The sequence below is a fragment of the Haematobia irritans genome, chromosome 5 (assembly GCF_050003625.1).
Source record: "Haematobia irritans isolate KBUSLIRL chromosome 5, ASM5000362v1, whole genome shotgun sequence".
Lineage (NCBI taxonomy): Eukaryota > Metazoa > Arthropoda > Insecta > Diptera > Muscidae > Haematobia > Haematobia irritans.
In genome coordinates, this window is record NC_134401.1 from 122,296,288 (window position 1) to 122,312,147 (window position 15,860).

The window sequence follows — 15,860 nt, forward strand, 5'->3', positions numbered from 1 at the left end:
GTTCCACATTCCAGTGAAACCACTTAGAGAAGCTTTGAAACCCTCAGAAATATCACCAGCATTACTGAGGTGGGATAATCCACCGCTGAAAAACTTTTTGGTGTTCGGTCGTAGCAGGAATCGAACCCACGACCTTGTGTATGCAAGGCGGGCTTGCTAACCATTGCACCACGGTGTATTTAGTCTTCTTCTGGGCGTTTGAAATATATACACTATCTTATAATACTTTGTTATTCAGTGTGGCGAAAAAAAAACACATTTTAAGTTTCAAACTTTGTCGTGAGGTCAAAGATTTCATGTCTTTAAAATACGAATGCAAATTTTGCTTAGCATAGAAGACGCATTTCTCTAATATAAAGTTTTTTTCCTTGTCCAAAAAACGATAAACTTTTCATTGAGTCGTATTGTCCTTATAATTAAGTGATTTCACCTCAAAATTGGTATCATAACATGAAAAAAAATGTTTGGGCTAAGGTAAACTTGAATAACTTGAAACTTGAATAATTCAGAAAAATTTTTGAAATTTAATGAAATTGTCTTTAACCCTTTCCGACCGTGTACGCACAATTGTGCGGGTAAGTTTAAGGCTCTATAATTTCTTTAATATATGACGTACTGCGATAAGAGCGGCAAAACAATAATTGTATATGCTCTCTCTTTGTCTAAGAATGTGAAGAACCGTTATAAATATTTGCTTTTCCTATTAATTTTGTAGTTTCAGCAGTGTACTTTGCGCATTTGTAAAAATGAGTGGAAGAAGTAAGTTTGCAAATAAATTAAAATTATTAAATTGTGGAATATTTCATCAAACAAGTGTTTTCAATAAAAAAACATATTAAATATTGTATGCAAACAGTAACTTCGTGATTATTTTGTGTTTTTTGATATTTTTACGTTCGGACTTTTACCGGAATTTAGCGGACTGCAACGATTGTGCGTATCCTGAAAAAACAGGATACAGGATCAAACTGAACAAACTTAATAATTTAAAATGTTCTATGTACGCATAAATAACAGAATTCAAAAATTTAGGAAAATCTATCACATGGATCGGCTATAGGTCGGAAAGGGTTAAATTTCTTATCTTCTTGCATCTTGACTACAAAGAAAACAATCGTTCAAATATAGGATATATTTTTCAACACTTTATTTTAAAAACGTTTTTTACTTGAAATGAAGCATAACTTCTACTGGAAGTCGAGTCTCAGTTTGGAAAATAAAGTTGTCCTTAACTCGTTTTTAAAGGACTTTGATAGCATATGAAGAAAAATAGCTGAAAAAGCGATTTTCTTCCTAGAAGTAAGTACACAAAGTCCAAATTTAAAAGAGAATTGCGTCTTAAAAGTATCCTTACTTGTATTCTCCGCTTCTTTGGCTCGGAATCAATACAAAAATTTTTAAAGTAAAGACAAAATCTTTGGAACCGGTCATGCTTTTTTTTCAGGGCATAGCAAAGGTAGGGCTGTGACAAAGATTGTGTTCCAAGGTCTCATCATCTTCAAAACACAACTGACGCATAGGGCCACCATCCTCTGCTGCTCCTACTCGGCACAGATATACTCGCAATTCTAGGTGTCCGGCCATTACTGCCATCCTGACTGTCGTCCTGCTCTCCTCGAGTATTTTTCTTATCTGGGGTCATCCCATAATATTTTCGTCGTCCACATCGCTTTATGCGTCTCCCGTTGTTGGATGAATGGGTTCATTTCCCTATGTATCCTATCTCTTATCGGCAGTTCATGGAATATTCCTGTCCAATAGAACCCCAAGGTGGGATTGAAATTCCCTTTGAAAGATGGGGATAGGCTTCATCAACATTTTGGATACCATATGGTATCACAATGGACTGAATAGTCTAAATGGGTCTGGAATAACGTATACCTAAACAAGTATATACAGCAGTAAGTTCGGCCGGACCGAATCTTAAATACCCACCACCATGAATCAAATATTAGGGTTTCCTTTGAAATTTCAGGGGGGTTTGAGGACAGATCAAGCAGAGCAGTTCAACCAGTACACTTCCCGAAAATAAATTTAAAGATTTTATCTATGAAGACTATATCAGATTCTGGATTTAGTCTTAGAGGAATCATTAACATCTCTTGCAAGAAAATTATAAAATAACGTCTTGATTTGAAATCTTAAATCTGTAGATTTTCACACGAGAAGTAAAATCTGAAAATTTTACATAGAGTTTCAAGCAATTTTCATGATCAGTGCGCCTTCTATACCCTCAAGAAGTGAAATCTGTCTATACACACAAAAAATTTTTTCTCTGATTCAATCACCAAATTAATTGATCCAATTAATTTTTTAATTGAAATTTCTTCAATCACGAAAATGATAGTATCAATCACAGTTTTAATTGGGCATAGAAAAAATTCTTGATTAAAAAATTAATTGATTTTTTCAGCAAAATTCAATTAATTTTTTAACTGATTCAATTAAAAATTTAATTCATGTTGATTGCAAAACGCAATTAATTTATTAATTAAAAAAGGTAACTATTTTTAATTACTTAGTTAGATTGGCTTCGAGTTTTTATTTGGATTAACAAATGATTGTTTGAAATACATTTTTAATTAAAAAAGTAAAAAAAAATCAGCACTTTTTTTAACTGAATTAGTCTTCCGAATTTGATTAAAAAGTTAATTGTATCAATTAATTTTTTAATTAAACATTTTAAAAATTTCAATCATTGACTTAATTAACTTAATGTTTCTATCATGATTAAAAAGTTAATTGTATCAATTAATTTATTAATTGAAAAAATTTTCAACTTCAATTAACTTTTTAATTGGAAATATTTTGGTGATATTTTTTTCTGTGTATGGAGGCCTTACCAAATGGACCGATAAAAACTTAATCCGATACACGTTTTTGTGAGCCTAAAATACCAGAATAGTTACAATTTCAGGCAAATCGCATAAAAACTACGGTTTCTATAAGCCCAAGACCCTAAATCGGGATGTCGGGTTATAAGGGGACCATACCAAAACATGGACCGATGCTCACCATTTTTGGCACACCTCCTTAAGGTACTAGAATACCTCTAGATTTCCGATTTGAGGCAAATTGGGTAAAAATTACGGATTCTAGAAGACCAAGAAATAAAATCGGGAGATCCGTCTATATGGGGGCTATACCAAAACATGGACCGATACTCACTATTTTTGACACACCTCTTTATGGTCATAAAATATGTTACCTCTAGATTTCCAATTTCAGGCAAATTGGATAAAAACTACGATTTCTATAAGTCCAAGAACCTAAACCGGGAGGTCGGTTTATATGGGAACTATATCAAACCCTGGACCGATATAGCCCATCTTCGTACTTGAACTGCCTGCAGACAAGAGACGAGTTTTTGCAAAATTTCAGCACGATTGTTTCATTATTGAAGACTGTAGCGTGATTACAACAGACAGACAGATAGCCAGACAGACAGACGGACATGGTTATATCGTCTTAGAATTTCTCCCTGATCAAGAATATATATACTTTATATAGTCGGAAATCGATATATCGATGTATTACAAACGGAATGACAAACTTATTATACCCCCGTCACCATTCTATGGTGGTGGGTATAAAAAGAAAGGTCTAGACTGACTTGATTCTAAGGTGATTCATGCAGAATTACAAATGAAAATTGATTACATCTGAACTCCATAAAGGTTTGGAGTATAACTAAAGACTTCGCAGCAGTTGAAAGTACCTCTAAATAAAATGGCTATTCCATTACGTGAAAATGAAAAATTTCCCACATACACATATATGCTACTGTGATTGTACAAAAAATGCAGGAATTTAAAAAAGCATTTAAATGTGACACTAAGGTGTGCCCGCACACTATTGTTGGCAATAGATGGTGGCATATGCCCACTAGGAATTGATGCGAACATGTTTTTGCCATGTCGTCTGATTTGACATCAAACAGCATACCGCAATGCAAAAAAATATATAATTTCATTTAATTAATGTATACATCTTCTGCTTTATTTATAAGTTTACAAGATACGTTTATCTATTTTTTTACCTTGCATACACTGAAAAAATATTGTTGTGAGGTTAAAGATTTCATGCCTTTAAAATTGGAATGAAAAGACGATAAACTTTTCAATAAAGTCGTTTTGTCCTTATATTTAAGAGATTCGACTTAGAACTGGGTATCTTTGCATGAAAGAAAATTTTGTTTGATTAAGGTCAACTTTATTAATTGTGAAAAAAAAAATTTCAATACCAAAATCATCCGTGTAGGTTAGATTAGGTTAGGTGACAGCCCGATGTATCAGGCTCACTTAGACTATTCAGTCCATTGTGATACCACATTGGTGAACTTCTCTCTTATCACAGAGTGCTGCCCGATTCCATATTAAGCTCAATGACAAGGCACCTCCTTTTTATAGCCGAGTCCGAACGAGTCACATAGAATTGTGATACTAGGTTAGGTTAGGTTAGGTGGCAGCGCGATGTATCAGGCTCACTTAGACTATTCAGTCCATTGTGATCCCACATTGGTGAACTTCTCTCTTATCACTGAGTGCTGCCCGATTCCATGTTAATCTCAAGGGACCTCCTTTTTATAGCCGAGTCCGAACGGCGTTCCACATTGCAGTTAAACCACTTAGAGAAGCTTTGAAACCCTTAGAAATGTCACCAGCATTACTGAGGTGGGATAATCCACCTCTGAAAAACTTTTTGGTGTTCGGTCGAAGCAGGAATCGAACCCACGACCTTGTGTATGCAAGGCGGGCATGCTAACCATTGCACCACGGTGGCTCCCGTGGTGCAATGGTCCGTGTAAAAACAAAATATATGGAACCGGGCATCCTTTTTGTCAGTGTAGTGTAACTAAATTAGTGAATATATTTACAATGCCAAAATGGAGGCAGATAGACCTATAATGTCTTGGACAAAGTATTCAGGGACAGGGTGTAAGGCGGTTTAATAATGTTCGTTCAAAATGTAGAATTTTTTAAAAATAAATCTGAAGTCTTTAAAGTTAAATGTGTGTCATTTGCTTTAATTTAACAATTCATTTTAAATCGACTTAACATACAATGATGCTCAAGTCTCGTTTTACGAGTTGCAATATTTCACACTATAGTCTGACGGTGAGGGTTATTTGTCACTAAAGATAATGATCGGAAATCCGTTTAACGATTAAATTTAAATTAATTTTCTATTAGTTTTATTTTATTTTAGTTTTTTTTTTTGTTGCACTAAAACACATTTACACATTCAAATAAATTCAAAAAAGATAAACAAAATGTTGTTAACAATTTTGGTTTTTGTTTTTGCATTTGCTTCACCAAAAACAAAAATCCATTTATTCTTCTCTGAATTATTTTCATCCATTAAAATTTGTATTCATTTTTTTAATTTAGTTGAGAAGAAACACAACACAAATAATCTACTGCGTCATTTAATTTAAAGTATGCGAGTAAATAAATCACAATTTTACATAAAATCACTTAAGTTTGGTAATGACACTTACCCTGTGACAATGACGTCTGTACGAGTTCAGTATTTTGCTTTTTGTTAGGATGGGTAAATATTTGCTGTAGCACATTGATTAATGGGTAAATAAAATTTGGCATTTACGAAATAATGAAAAACATGGTTTAATATATTTTTAATGAACATAGAATAGCTTTTTAAATTTTATTGCATACGACACATATGCGCAAATAGATAAATTCTGCGTCACAATAACACTCATATAAAGATATGATGGGATAGGAAATTAACTTATTCTAAAAATCCTTGAATAATACGTGTGAGCTGATTGGATCCAAAAAAAAATTCTTCGTTCTTAGTTGCGAAGGAACTTTTCAAAGTTTTGATTTCAATATTTCAAAATTTTGGTAAACTCATAGGTTCTTTTGGTAGAAAAGTGGACCGAAAAGTATTCTTTGCAATAAAAATAAACAAAAAAAACTTTTAAATAAATATGAGGCTTTATAAATAATTGTGAAATCTTTTTTTTAATTATAAATTAAACTGGAAGTGGTTTCATCTCAATTTTACAAAAAAAAAAAAAAAATACTCTTATTCATTAACAGTTCAGGAGAATAATCTAGTACTTCTGCACAAGCTATCACAGACGTAGTTGCATACTTTCAGGCGTTATACATATCTAAAGAGGGAAATGTGTTCTCAAATGTAGCATTTGATCCATTCTTTGGGGGAATAAACTTTTTTGGGGATGGCTTCCTTCAAGGCCACTTAACCCTATGACGTCGTAGTCTGACAGACAAAATAAATTTTCGTGCGTATCTTCCTAAAGTTCGAAGCACCGATCTCTCCGCTTCTATAAATATGTCTTTTATTTAAAATTTGTTAAATTTATTTGTTTAATAACTATATGTTTTTATGGAAAATATGGCCAACATCTTTTTGATCAGACATTTTAACGTAGGATGTCAGTTTAGAAATGAGGTCTGCTGGACCACACGTCAGTTATATTGTTAATATTAGACCACCTGAGCTACAGACGGTTCAGAACTTCACTTCGTTACATGTTCCGTAAATCGATATTACTTTTTCCTCCGTTTATGTACATAGTCTGGAACTCATAGCTCGACAACCTGAGCAAAATTTCGGTCATTATATCTTTTAAAATGTTTACTATCTCAGCTCGAACACCTGCAATCGTTGGTGTGGCAATGAAGAATGATCTTGTTCTGAAAAAATCACTAGGTCAGGTTAAATTAGGTTGGAAAAAGGTTGCCGTTTCTCATACCTCATACATCTAACCCAGTATTCGGTTTTTTTCCTCTAACTTCTACTTTTAATTGTACCGTTCACATTCTAGGAAGTCTGTGTCCCTAACAAAATTCCTTGTTTCCAAGCTGCATCAGGTTCCGAATCATCTCTTCACTGATATGGTTAACTATTTGCCTAGTAAAGGGGGCTCCCGTGGTGCAAAGGGGACTCCGTGGTGCAATGGTTAGCATGCCCGCCTTGCATACACAAGGTCGTAGGTTCGATTCCTGCTTCGACCGAACACCAAAAAGTTTTCCACGGTGGATTATCCCACCTCAGTAATGCTGGTGACATTTCTGAGGGTTTCAAAGCTTCTCTAAGTGGTTTCACTGCAATGTGGAACGCCGTTCGGACTCGGCGGAGGTCACTTGTCATTGAGCTTAACATGGAATCGGGCAGCACTCAGTGATAAGAGAGAAGTTCACCAATGTGGTATCACAATGGACTGAATAGTCTAAGTGAGCCTGATACATCGGGTCGCCACCTAACCTAACATAACCTTCCCTAGTAAAGGTAGGGCAGTGACAAAGGTATGTTAGTGTTATAAATTCTTAACATCTTCAATACACGCCGTACATGCACCATCCTCTGCATCTTCTATCCGGCACAGATGTGCTCTCAAATCTAGGTGCCTAATTATAACTCCCACAGCCCTGCTGAGTAGTTTCGTCGCCCTTCCGCCCGTTGCATTGGTTCACATTGTTTTATATATGTCCCGTGTCCATTCATCCAACTCGGGCCGTATTGCCTCTATTGGCTTTGCGTTCTCCAGTTACATTTACGTTTCCTCTTATTTGGACGTTTCCCGGCACCCATTGATCTATTGGACGTGTATATTAGGCTCGTTATAAAATATCTCTGATGTTTTTCCTCGCCATCGATGTCCACTAGACTATCGATGAGTACGTCAAGACTGGCCTCTCACATATCCAGTGTGCCACTTTTGTATTCAGGCCCCATTTGAAGACCACCACTCTGCAGAGCGTCCAACATCGGTAGACCTTTGCAGTCCTCTCTATAATGTGGCTCTTCAAAATCAGTTTCCTATCTAAGGTACTTTATTTGATCAGACGAATTTTTGGGCAAGATGATACCAGTCATCTTGCCTAAAAATTCGTTTCGGGCAATTTTAGTCGTTCTAATTCATAGGAAAAATTCTGTCTTCTCCGGGTTTAAGACCCTTGGATCTTGCCCACTCGTATGCCACTCTTCCTGCCCTCCTTCGTGTCTGTTAGGATTCGTTCAGTCGAAAATTAAAATTCTGTTGAAAAATTTGGATTTTTGATAAAAATATAAAGCTTACTCGTTGATATGTTTCTTAAAAATTCCCACAACATTTATCTTGGAAACATGATGTGCTAAAACTATACGACCAATAATTGAATGTTGTTATATTCTGCAATATTATTTCAATGTTTAATTTGCATATTCTGTGCTATTTAAAGATAATCTCTCACGTTGGTGTCAGCGAGAAATCCAAGCTTTTTAGTTTGAGTCAAACCATTTCTTACTGGTGGAATGTCTCAAATAATTTAAACATACATATAACAAATTCCTAAATGCCTAAAGCTTCCCCTCTCACTGTCTCCATCTTCTTACCGATCAACTACTCAATAATTTTGCTTGACACTTGATTCACAAAGTGATTTCAGGTAGCACGTAGTATCTATCGTATCTACCTGGTTACATTCATTGAAATTCCTCGTGTTAACAATAATTGTCTATTAGTCTATTAAATCAAATGCACTTATGTCATTAGATTTAAAACGCTGATTTTGTATCAAAAATAAACTTCCAAACAATTTGTACTTGTAATTTCATTTTCATGATTTATATGAACACTAAAAACAAATACTATAGAAAAAACAAATTCACTGTCAATGTCAAATACATTAAGAATTCATAAATTCGTGAGATAGATGTGTTCAACTCAATTCTTTTTTTGTTTTTAGTTTTGAAGTCTTTTCATGTCACCATAATGAGATCATAAAATGGATTTTCTATAGGTCTAGCCTGTGAGATTGAAGTCACACACAAGTTATAAAGCAGAAAATCTCTAGCATATACAATTCGACGGTTGATGTCAGTTAATAATTTGTGTTATATTGTTTTTTTGTCTTATTTTGAGATATCTTGTCAAACGAAATAAAGCTAAACGATATTCAAAATTCATTCATTTCGAACATTTGTTGATGATGGGAAGTTATTGCGAAGAATGTTAACACGTATATCAATCTTTGTGGTATTTGGTTTTGTGTGTTTTGAAAAACCAACAAATAAAAAACGAGGATACCCCGAGGGGCCACTGAAAGGGGCCAGATTGTAGTAGTAAAAAATAACGCCATGTGCTGATGTGATAATTTTCGACTTGCTAATATTTCCAAGGTCATTAAATCAATATCCAACTCAACTGATTTGTTTATTAGAGCTAATTTGAGATTGATATGACGTGCCTTTGATTTATGTATTTATATAGGGCTATGAAATTCTTAACGACCGCCAACTGAGGCAAATCTGCAACAATAGATACATATGTCAACACAAGCGTCGATTTTAATTACGCACAGAAGGGGAACATGATTTAGTTGCAAATATTCATATATTAGGCCTAGGCCTGTTCAAAACGTGAAACAAACTAGAGTTACGTTTTTCCTAAATAACAAATCCTGATTCCAAGTCAAGATTTTCTTAGTGTCGATTTTTCTTCCAATCGAAAATACGTAGTCGGGGTTTGATCATCTGAAAATGGGTTCCAAATCAGCATTGGTGTACCATACACTCGAAATTATAAAATGTTAATTATTCTGGTTAGAATTTGCTATAAAAACGCGGCTAAAATTGTGTTACTACATGAATAAATCTATATGATGAAACTTACATTTCCCATTCGCTGTCATCATTTAGTTAAATGTCTAACTTAGTTTAAAAAAATTTACCATATTTTCTAAAACATATACCATACAATTAAGAGTAAAAGCACAGAAAACTAAGTTAATACTCCAAATAGTATAGTTAGTGGCCTCAATTGCAAAAACTAGAAAATACAAAACGCACAACTCGCAAAATACTTGTTCTATATTCTTTTCTAACCGGAGGCTATTTCTGAATACAAAATGTTTACAAAATATCTTTGTATACATATTTTTGCTTTAGAATTTCGTTTTTTAACAAAGGTCCAGCAAGAGCAGCGCCACCATAGGAGAACAAACAAAATAAAACAAATACCCCAAGACTCAGAAGAATGTTTAAGTTTCATTTAGAAGACAGAAGTAACCTTCTCCATTAACTGACGTTACAACTTCCTACATAAGATTCTTGATGTTGTTGCAATTATTGTTTTTTTTTTTTTCAAAGTTTCATTTTTCTATAGCCATTTGGTATTGTGTTAAAAAAACATAACACACAAATCGAAATAAATCCAACTACGAAGAAAAAAATAAACAGAAACAAGAACACAAACAACACGCGCTTTAATTGTATTTCAAGAAATAGAAAATCTTGGCCTATTCGCTCTTTGAATGAATGAGATATGGTAGCCGACTAAAAACACTCTTATTAAGAGCATAAAATCTCACAATGAACAGAATATATACAGTAATGGTACCCATGTAAATTTAGCACTGAGTAATGGCCATATGGGGTAGAGGTAGTATGTAGCCGTAGCAATAGCAACACTGTTAATATTTACATTGAGAGTAACATATTACATGCGATAATGATGAGAGATTAACATCTAGCTACTTAGAATATTGTGCGTAGGAAATTGCGCTAAAGAACCAACATTTTACTTCTGGATTTATATACAACGGCACAACAGTGATCTGTTATTTACAAGCCATATGAACAGATTAGAACTGGATTAGAAAACACATATTGGTTCATACGCCCACAAACTGTTCACAGGAAATTTTCTTACAATAGAATTAAATTAAAAAATTCTTAATGCAATTATCTATATAATAATGGTAAAATATATATTAAAAAAAAGTATCGACCAAAATATTCGTGAAAAACTACATGTTCTATAAAAATAAAATTTTGGCAAAGTCAATCAAAAGGACTTAAAAACTAAAACAACAAAAGCAATGAAAGAAGATAACATTCGGGTATTGAATGTCATTAAGTAAGTGGATTGTCAACGATAATATACTGGAGTAATGTACTTGGAAATTGAAAAAAAAATTCTCTTCTGCGATTTTTAAGAACATGTCGGCGTTTTTAAGGCTCTTTCTCTCCAATCGAAGAAAGCCTTTACCAATACCCTATTAATAGAAATGAGGAGAACGTCCAATAAAATGAACTGATGAGGATATGGAAATCCGAAACAACTGATTTTCCCTACATTTTGGAAAAATTGGCAATATTTTTCATAGAAAAAAATGTTTCTATAGAAAAATTTAACAAATATTTTAAAGGAAACGACAAAAACTTTCACATAAAACAAAATTTGACAAAGTTTTCTACACTGATAAAACAGTGAACCCATCAGGAAGAAAACTTTCGGTTAATTTTAGAAAATTTTGAATATTTGTAGAAAATTTTAACTAAACAGTATTACAAACGTTGGCATCACGCCTAGTCGTAAAAATAAGTAAATATTTTTCGACAAATTCAAAAAATGTTTTTAGACATCACTAAGTTTTTTCACTTGTTAAAGAAAATTTTGTAGTTTGAAGGAAAAACTTGGAGTTCAAAATTGCAAGAATGTATTTAGTGACATACACCCAGTTCACCTCAAACATGTTTTAAGAGCAAAATGTTATTTTTGGGTGGTGACCATGTAACATGGTTTTCGCAACCATGTTATTTTCTCGGAAATCATGTATCTGATTTCGGCAAGCAGGTTATATTTGACGAGAAAATAACATTTTAGTGACATGGTCACCATACAAAAATAACATTTTGCTCTTGAAACATGTTTGAGGTGATCATATTCCTTCTCTGCGTGTACGAAGTTCATGATGGACGCATTTTTGGTAAAATTTACAAATTTAAAGAAATTCTGGAAGAGACGAATTTAGTTAATCTTTATGCTTCATTTGAGCATATTTTTTTCCTCGGTTTTAGTTAATTTAACTAACGTACACAAAAAATTATTAAAGTAAAGGAAACTTTCTCCAAACATAATAATTCCATGAACTAAAATAAAATTAAATTGGCTTTAGTGAAATAGAGAGTTCACTTTTTTTAAGTGTATAGGAAAAAATTTTGACAAAATTATAATTGTCGAAAAAAAGTTTGTGACAAAATTTCCTACAGAATGAAAATTCGGCAAAATTTTCTAGAAATCAAATTTTGACAAAATTTTCTAAGAAATAAAATTTTGACAAAATTTTCTATAGAAATAAAATTTTGACAAAATTTCCTATAGATTTTAAATTTCAAAAAAAAATCTATGGAAAAAATTTTTGACAAAATTTTCTATAGAAATAAAATTTTGACAAACTTTTCTATAGAAATAAAATTTTGACAAAAAATTCTATAGAAATAAAATTTTGACAAAATTTTGTATAGAAATTAAATTTTCTATAGAAATAAAATTTTGAAAAAATTTCGTAGAGAAATAAAATTTTCTATAGAAATAACATTTTCACAAAATTTTCTATAGAAATAAAATTTTGACAAACTTTTCTATAGAAATAAAATTTTGACAAACTTTTCTATAGAAATAAAATTTTAAAAAAATTTCCTATAGAAATTAAATTTCAAAAAAAAAAAATCTATGGAAAAAATTTTTGACAAAATTTTCTATAGAAATAAAATTTTGACTAACTTTTCTATAAAAATAAAATTTTGACAAAAAATTCTATAGAAATAAAATTTTGAAAAAATTTCGTAGAGAAATAAAATTTTCTACAGAAATAACATTTTCACAAAATTTTCTATAGAAATAAAATTTTGACAAACTTTTCTATAGAAATAAAATTTTGACAAAAATTTTCTATAGAAATAAAATTTTGATAAAATTTTCTATAGAAATACAATTTTTACAAAATTTTTTATAGAAGTAAAATTTTGACAAAATTGTGTACAGGAATAAAATGTTTCTATAAAGACAAATTTTTGACCAAATTTTCTATAGAAATGAAATATTGACAAAATTTTCTATAGAAATAAAATTTTGACAGAAATATATATAGAAATACAATTTTGACAAAATTTCTATAGAAATAAAATTGCGACAAATTTTCTATAGAAATAAATTTGTGAATATTGTGAAAAAAAGAGTAATAAAATGTTGACTAAATCTTCTACAGAAATAAATTTAAAAAAAAATTCTATAGAAATAAAATTTTTACAAAATTTTCTATAGAAGTAAAATTTTGACAAAATTGTGTATAGAAATAAAATGTTTCTATAAAGACAAAGTTTTGACAAAATTTTCTATAGAAATATAATTTTGACAAAACTTTCAATAGAAATAAAATTTTGAAAAAAATTTCGTAAAGAAATAAATTTTTGAAAAAATTTCGTAGAGTAATAAAATTTTGATAAAATTTTCTATAGAAATAAATTTTCTATAGAAATAAAATTTTGACAAAATTTCCTATAGAAATTAAATTTCAAATAAAATTTTGACAACATTTTCTATTAAACTAAAATTTTGACAAAATTTTCTATAGAAATAAAATTTTGACAAAATTTTCTTTAGAAATAAAATTGTGAAAAAAAAATTCGTAGAGAAATAAAATTTTGATAAAATTTTCTATAGAAATACAATTTTCACAAAATTTTCTATAGAAATAAAATTTTGATAAAATGTTTTATAGAAATAAAATGTTGATAAATTTTTTTTTTGGAAATAAATAATTTTGATAAAATCGTGTATAAAAATAAAATTCAGACACATTTTCTATAGAAATAAAATATTGGCAAAAATTTCTAAATATATAAAATTTGGCAACATTTTCTATAAAACTAAAATGTTTTTAATTTTAACACATTTTTTTTTTTAGAAATTTTATCGTTTTAGAAAATATTGTTAAAATTTTATTTTTATAGAAAATTTTGTCAAATTTTTGTATAGCATATTTCATCAAAATTTATTTCTTTACCAAATCTTGTTAGAATTTTATTACAAATTCATCGAAATATTAATTCTCTTTTATGCTTGCTGTACATTTCTGTCCAGCCTACATAAATATCTAAAGATTACCCACTGTGTTTATAGTAATAACGCCACATTCATTGATTCTGGATTTCGTGAACATGTGCAAAACCAGATTTTAAACGTAAACACTTAACAGAGCTCTGGAGTGAGACAACCCACGTTGGTTTACTCTTTTATTAAACCACAAGAGAGCAATAAAAATATAGCTATATACAGAGAGGGAGAGAGTAAGCTAAGACAAGGTGTTTGGGTGTTTCATTTTAGTTTATATGAGAAGCCTAAAAAATAAGCAAAAACCAAAACGGCAAAAATGATTTATAAACCAAATAAAAAACTCTGATGGCTGAAAACGAAATCGTCAAAGCTTCACATACACTCACGCAGCACACAAACACCAACGAAAATCGCATATGATCTGTTCAACCTGACGTCATCAGCGAATCTGAATTGTATGCCTTCTTAAGCTGGTTTTGATGTTTATATTTTACGATTTGTGGACTCTGAGAGATGGTGGAGAGATGGTGTTGTTTGTTTTCAATGATTTAAAACTGACATATTTGTGTGTGTGTGTGTGTGTGTTGTGTGTTTCGGGTTTATTTGCTGCTTTTGGCCAAAGTCTGTAGGTAGAGTAGAATTGGCATTTTTTCGTAGTTGCTTGATATTAGAGTTGGCAGTAAGTGCCGCTGCTTTTGCTGTTGTTGTTGTCCGATTTGATTGAAAAATTTCATAAAGACCCACCTGAATTTGTTGTTTTAGTTTGGAGCAACCTCCTCAGTCTGAATGAAACGATCGATGTGTAAGCACGAAAAACGAAATTGAAATTTTTTAAACTGAAATTGAATAAAGAAAAATTAAAATAAAATTCTTTTGAGAAAATATATAATATTAAAACAAGGAATATTCATGGCTTGAAAGATTATAAAACCAAAAATTTAAAAGTCTAAATCTAAAAATAAGATTAAAATTTGTATAGATAAATCCGTGGCTTTTTGTGAACCCTGAAAAGTGTTAATTGAAAAATAAATATAATTTTGAAGAATGGAAATTTTAAACATACATAGTGAAGTGAATTGAAATTAACAAAGAAATCTAAATTGAAAAATAAATATTTTTCTTTTCTTATTATAGAAAACTAAAATCCCCCAAAAAAGAAATATTTAAATACAATTTAATAAATAATAAAACGTTTATTTAAAGTGCTTAAGGTTCAATCGAAATATCTGTGAGTTCCAGTTTTGTTTAGTTAAACTCCTTCGCCATGGTGGGTACCATGGATGTTAAAGACTTGAAGGGCGCCAAAATTACCCATGCTGGCCTTCTAAAACACAATGCAGATGGCACCACTGAAACACAAAAGATCACACATGCTGGCCTAGTGGCACGCAGTCCCGAAGGCACTGCTGCCAAGGGCATGAACATTCGAGGCAATGAGGATCTATGGGTGGAAATACAAGCGAATACTTTTCGCAATTGGGTGAATGAACACTTACGTCCGACTGGTATGCAGGTAAGTCACCAACATTTACTTCTTCTCAAATTCCTCACTACTGACACACATTGACATCTCCTCTTTGAATGTTAAATTTTGCGCGATATTTCGTAACACAAATAGGAAAGAGAAAAAAAAACAAACAACTCAACCAGCGTACATAATGCTCGTACTTGTTCATGGCTGGGAACTAGGAGGTACAAAAGTCAACAGGTTTTCGCTTGTCAGCTTATGAAGCGACAATGTAATACAACTTGGCCTATCCCATTCGCGGAGCAATAGGTCAAAGGCTAATTAGTGTAGGCACGAGGGATATTTTGATACTTAATGAGGGGAAATAAACGAAGAAATTAATTTCATAAAATTACATGGCTACAAATTAAATGACATTTTGTTTCATAAATTAATTAGCTTAATTAGCAAAAGAAAACATTTTATTAGCAATCTAATTGGAACTTGTCGTCGGGAATTTTGTGTGCTACTTATATT

General features: G+C 31.5%; 1 protein-coding gene across 4 annotated transcripts in view; it reads left to right on the plus strand.

Annotated features, from left to right (window-relative positions):
• The window catches only part of jbug (filamin-type immunoglobulin domains fbug), a 169,667-nt gene that overhangs the window by 10,610 nt on the left and 143,197 nt on the right, over nt 1-15,860 (plus strand). For 3 of the 4 annotated variants that reach the window (XM_075311895.1, XM_075311897.1, XM_075311899.1), the window contains exon 2: nt 15,011-15,389. In XM_075311895.1, the coding sequence (XP_075168010.1) occupies nt 15,141-15,389 (249 nt within the window). In that variant the 5' untranslated portion in view covers nt 15,011-15,140. The remainder of the gene's footprint in view (nt 1-15,010; nt 15,390-15,860) is intronic. The other variant, XM_075311896.1, reaches the window with a different exon arrangement.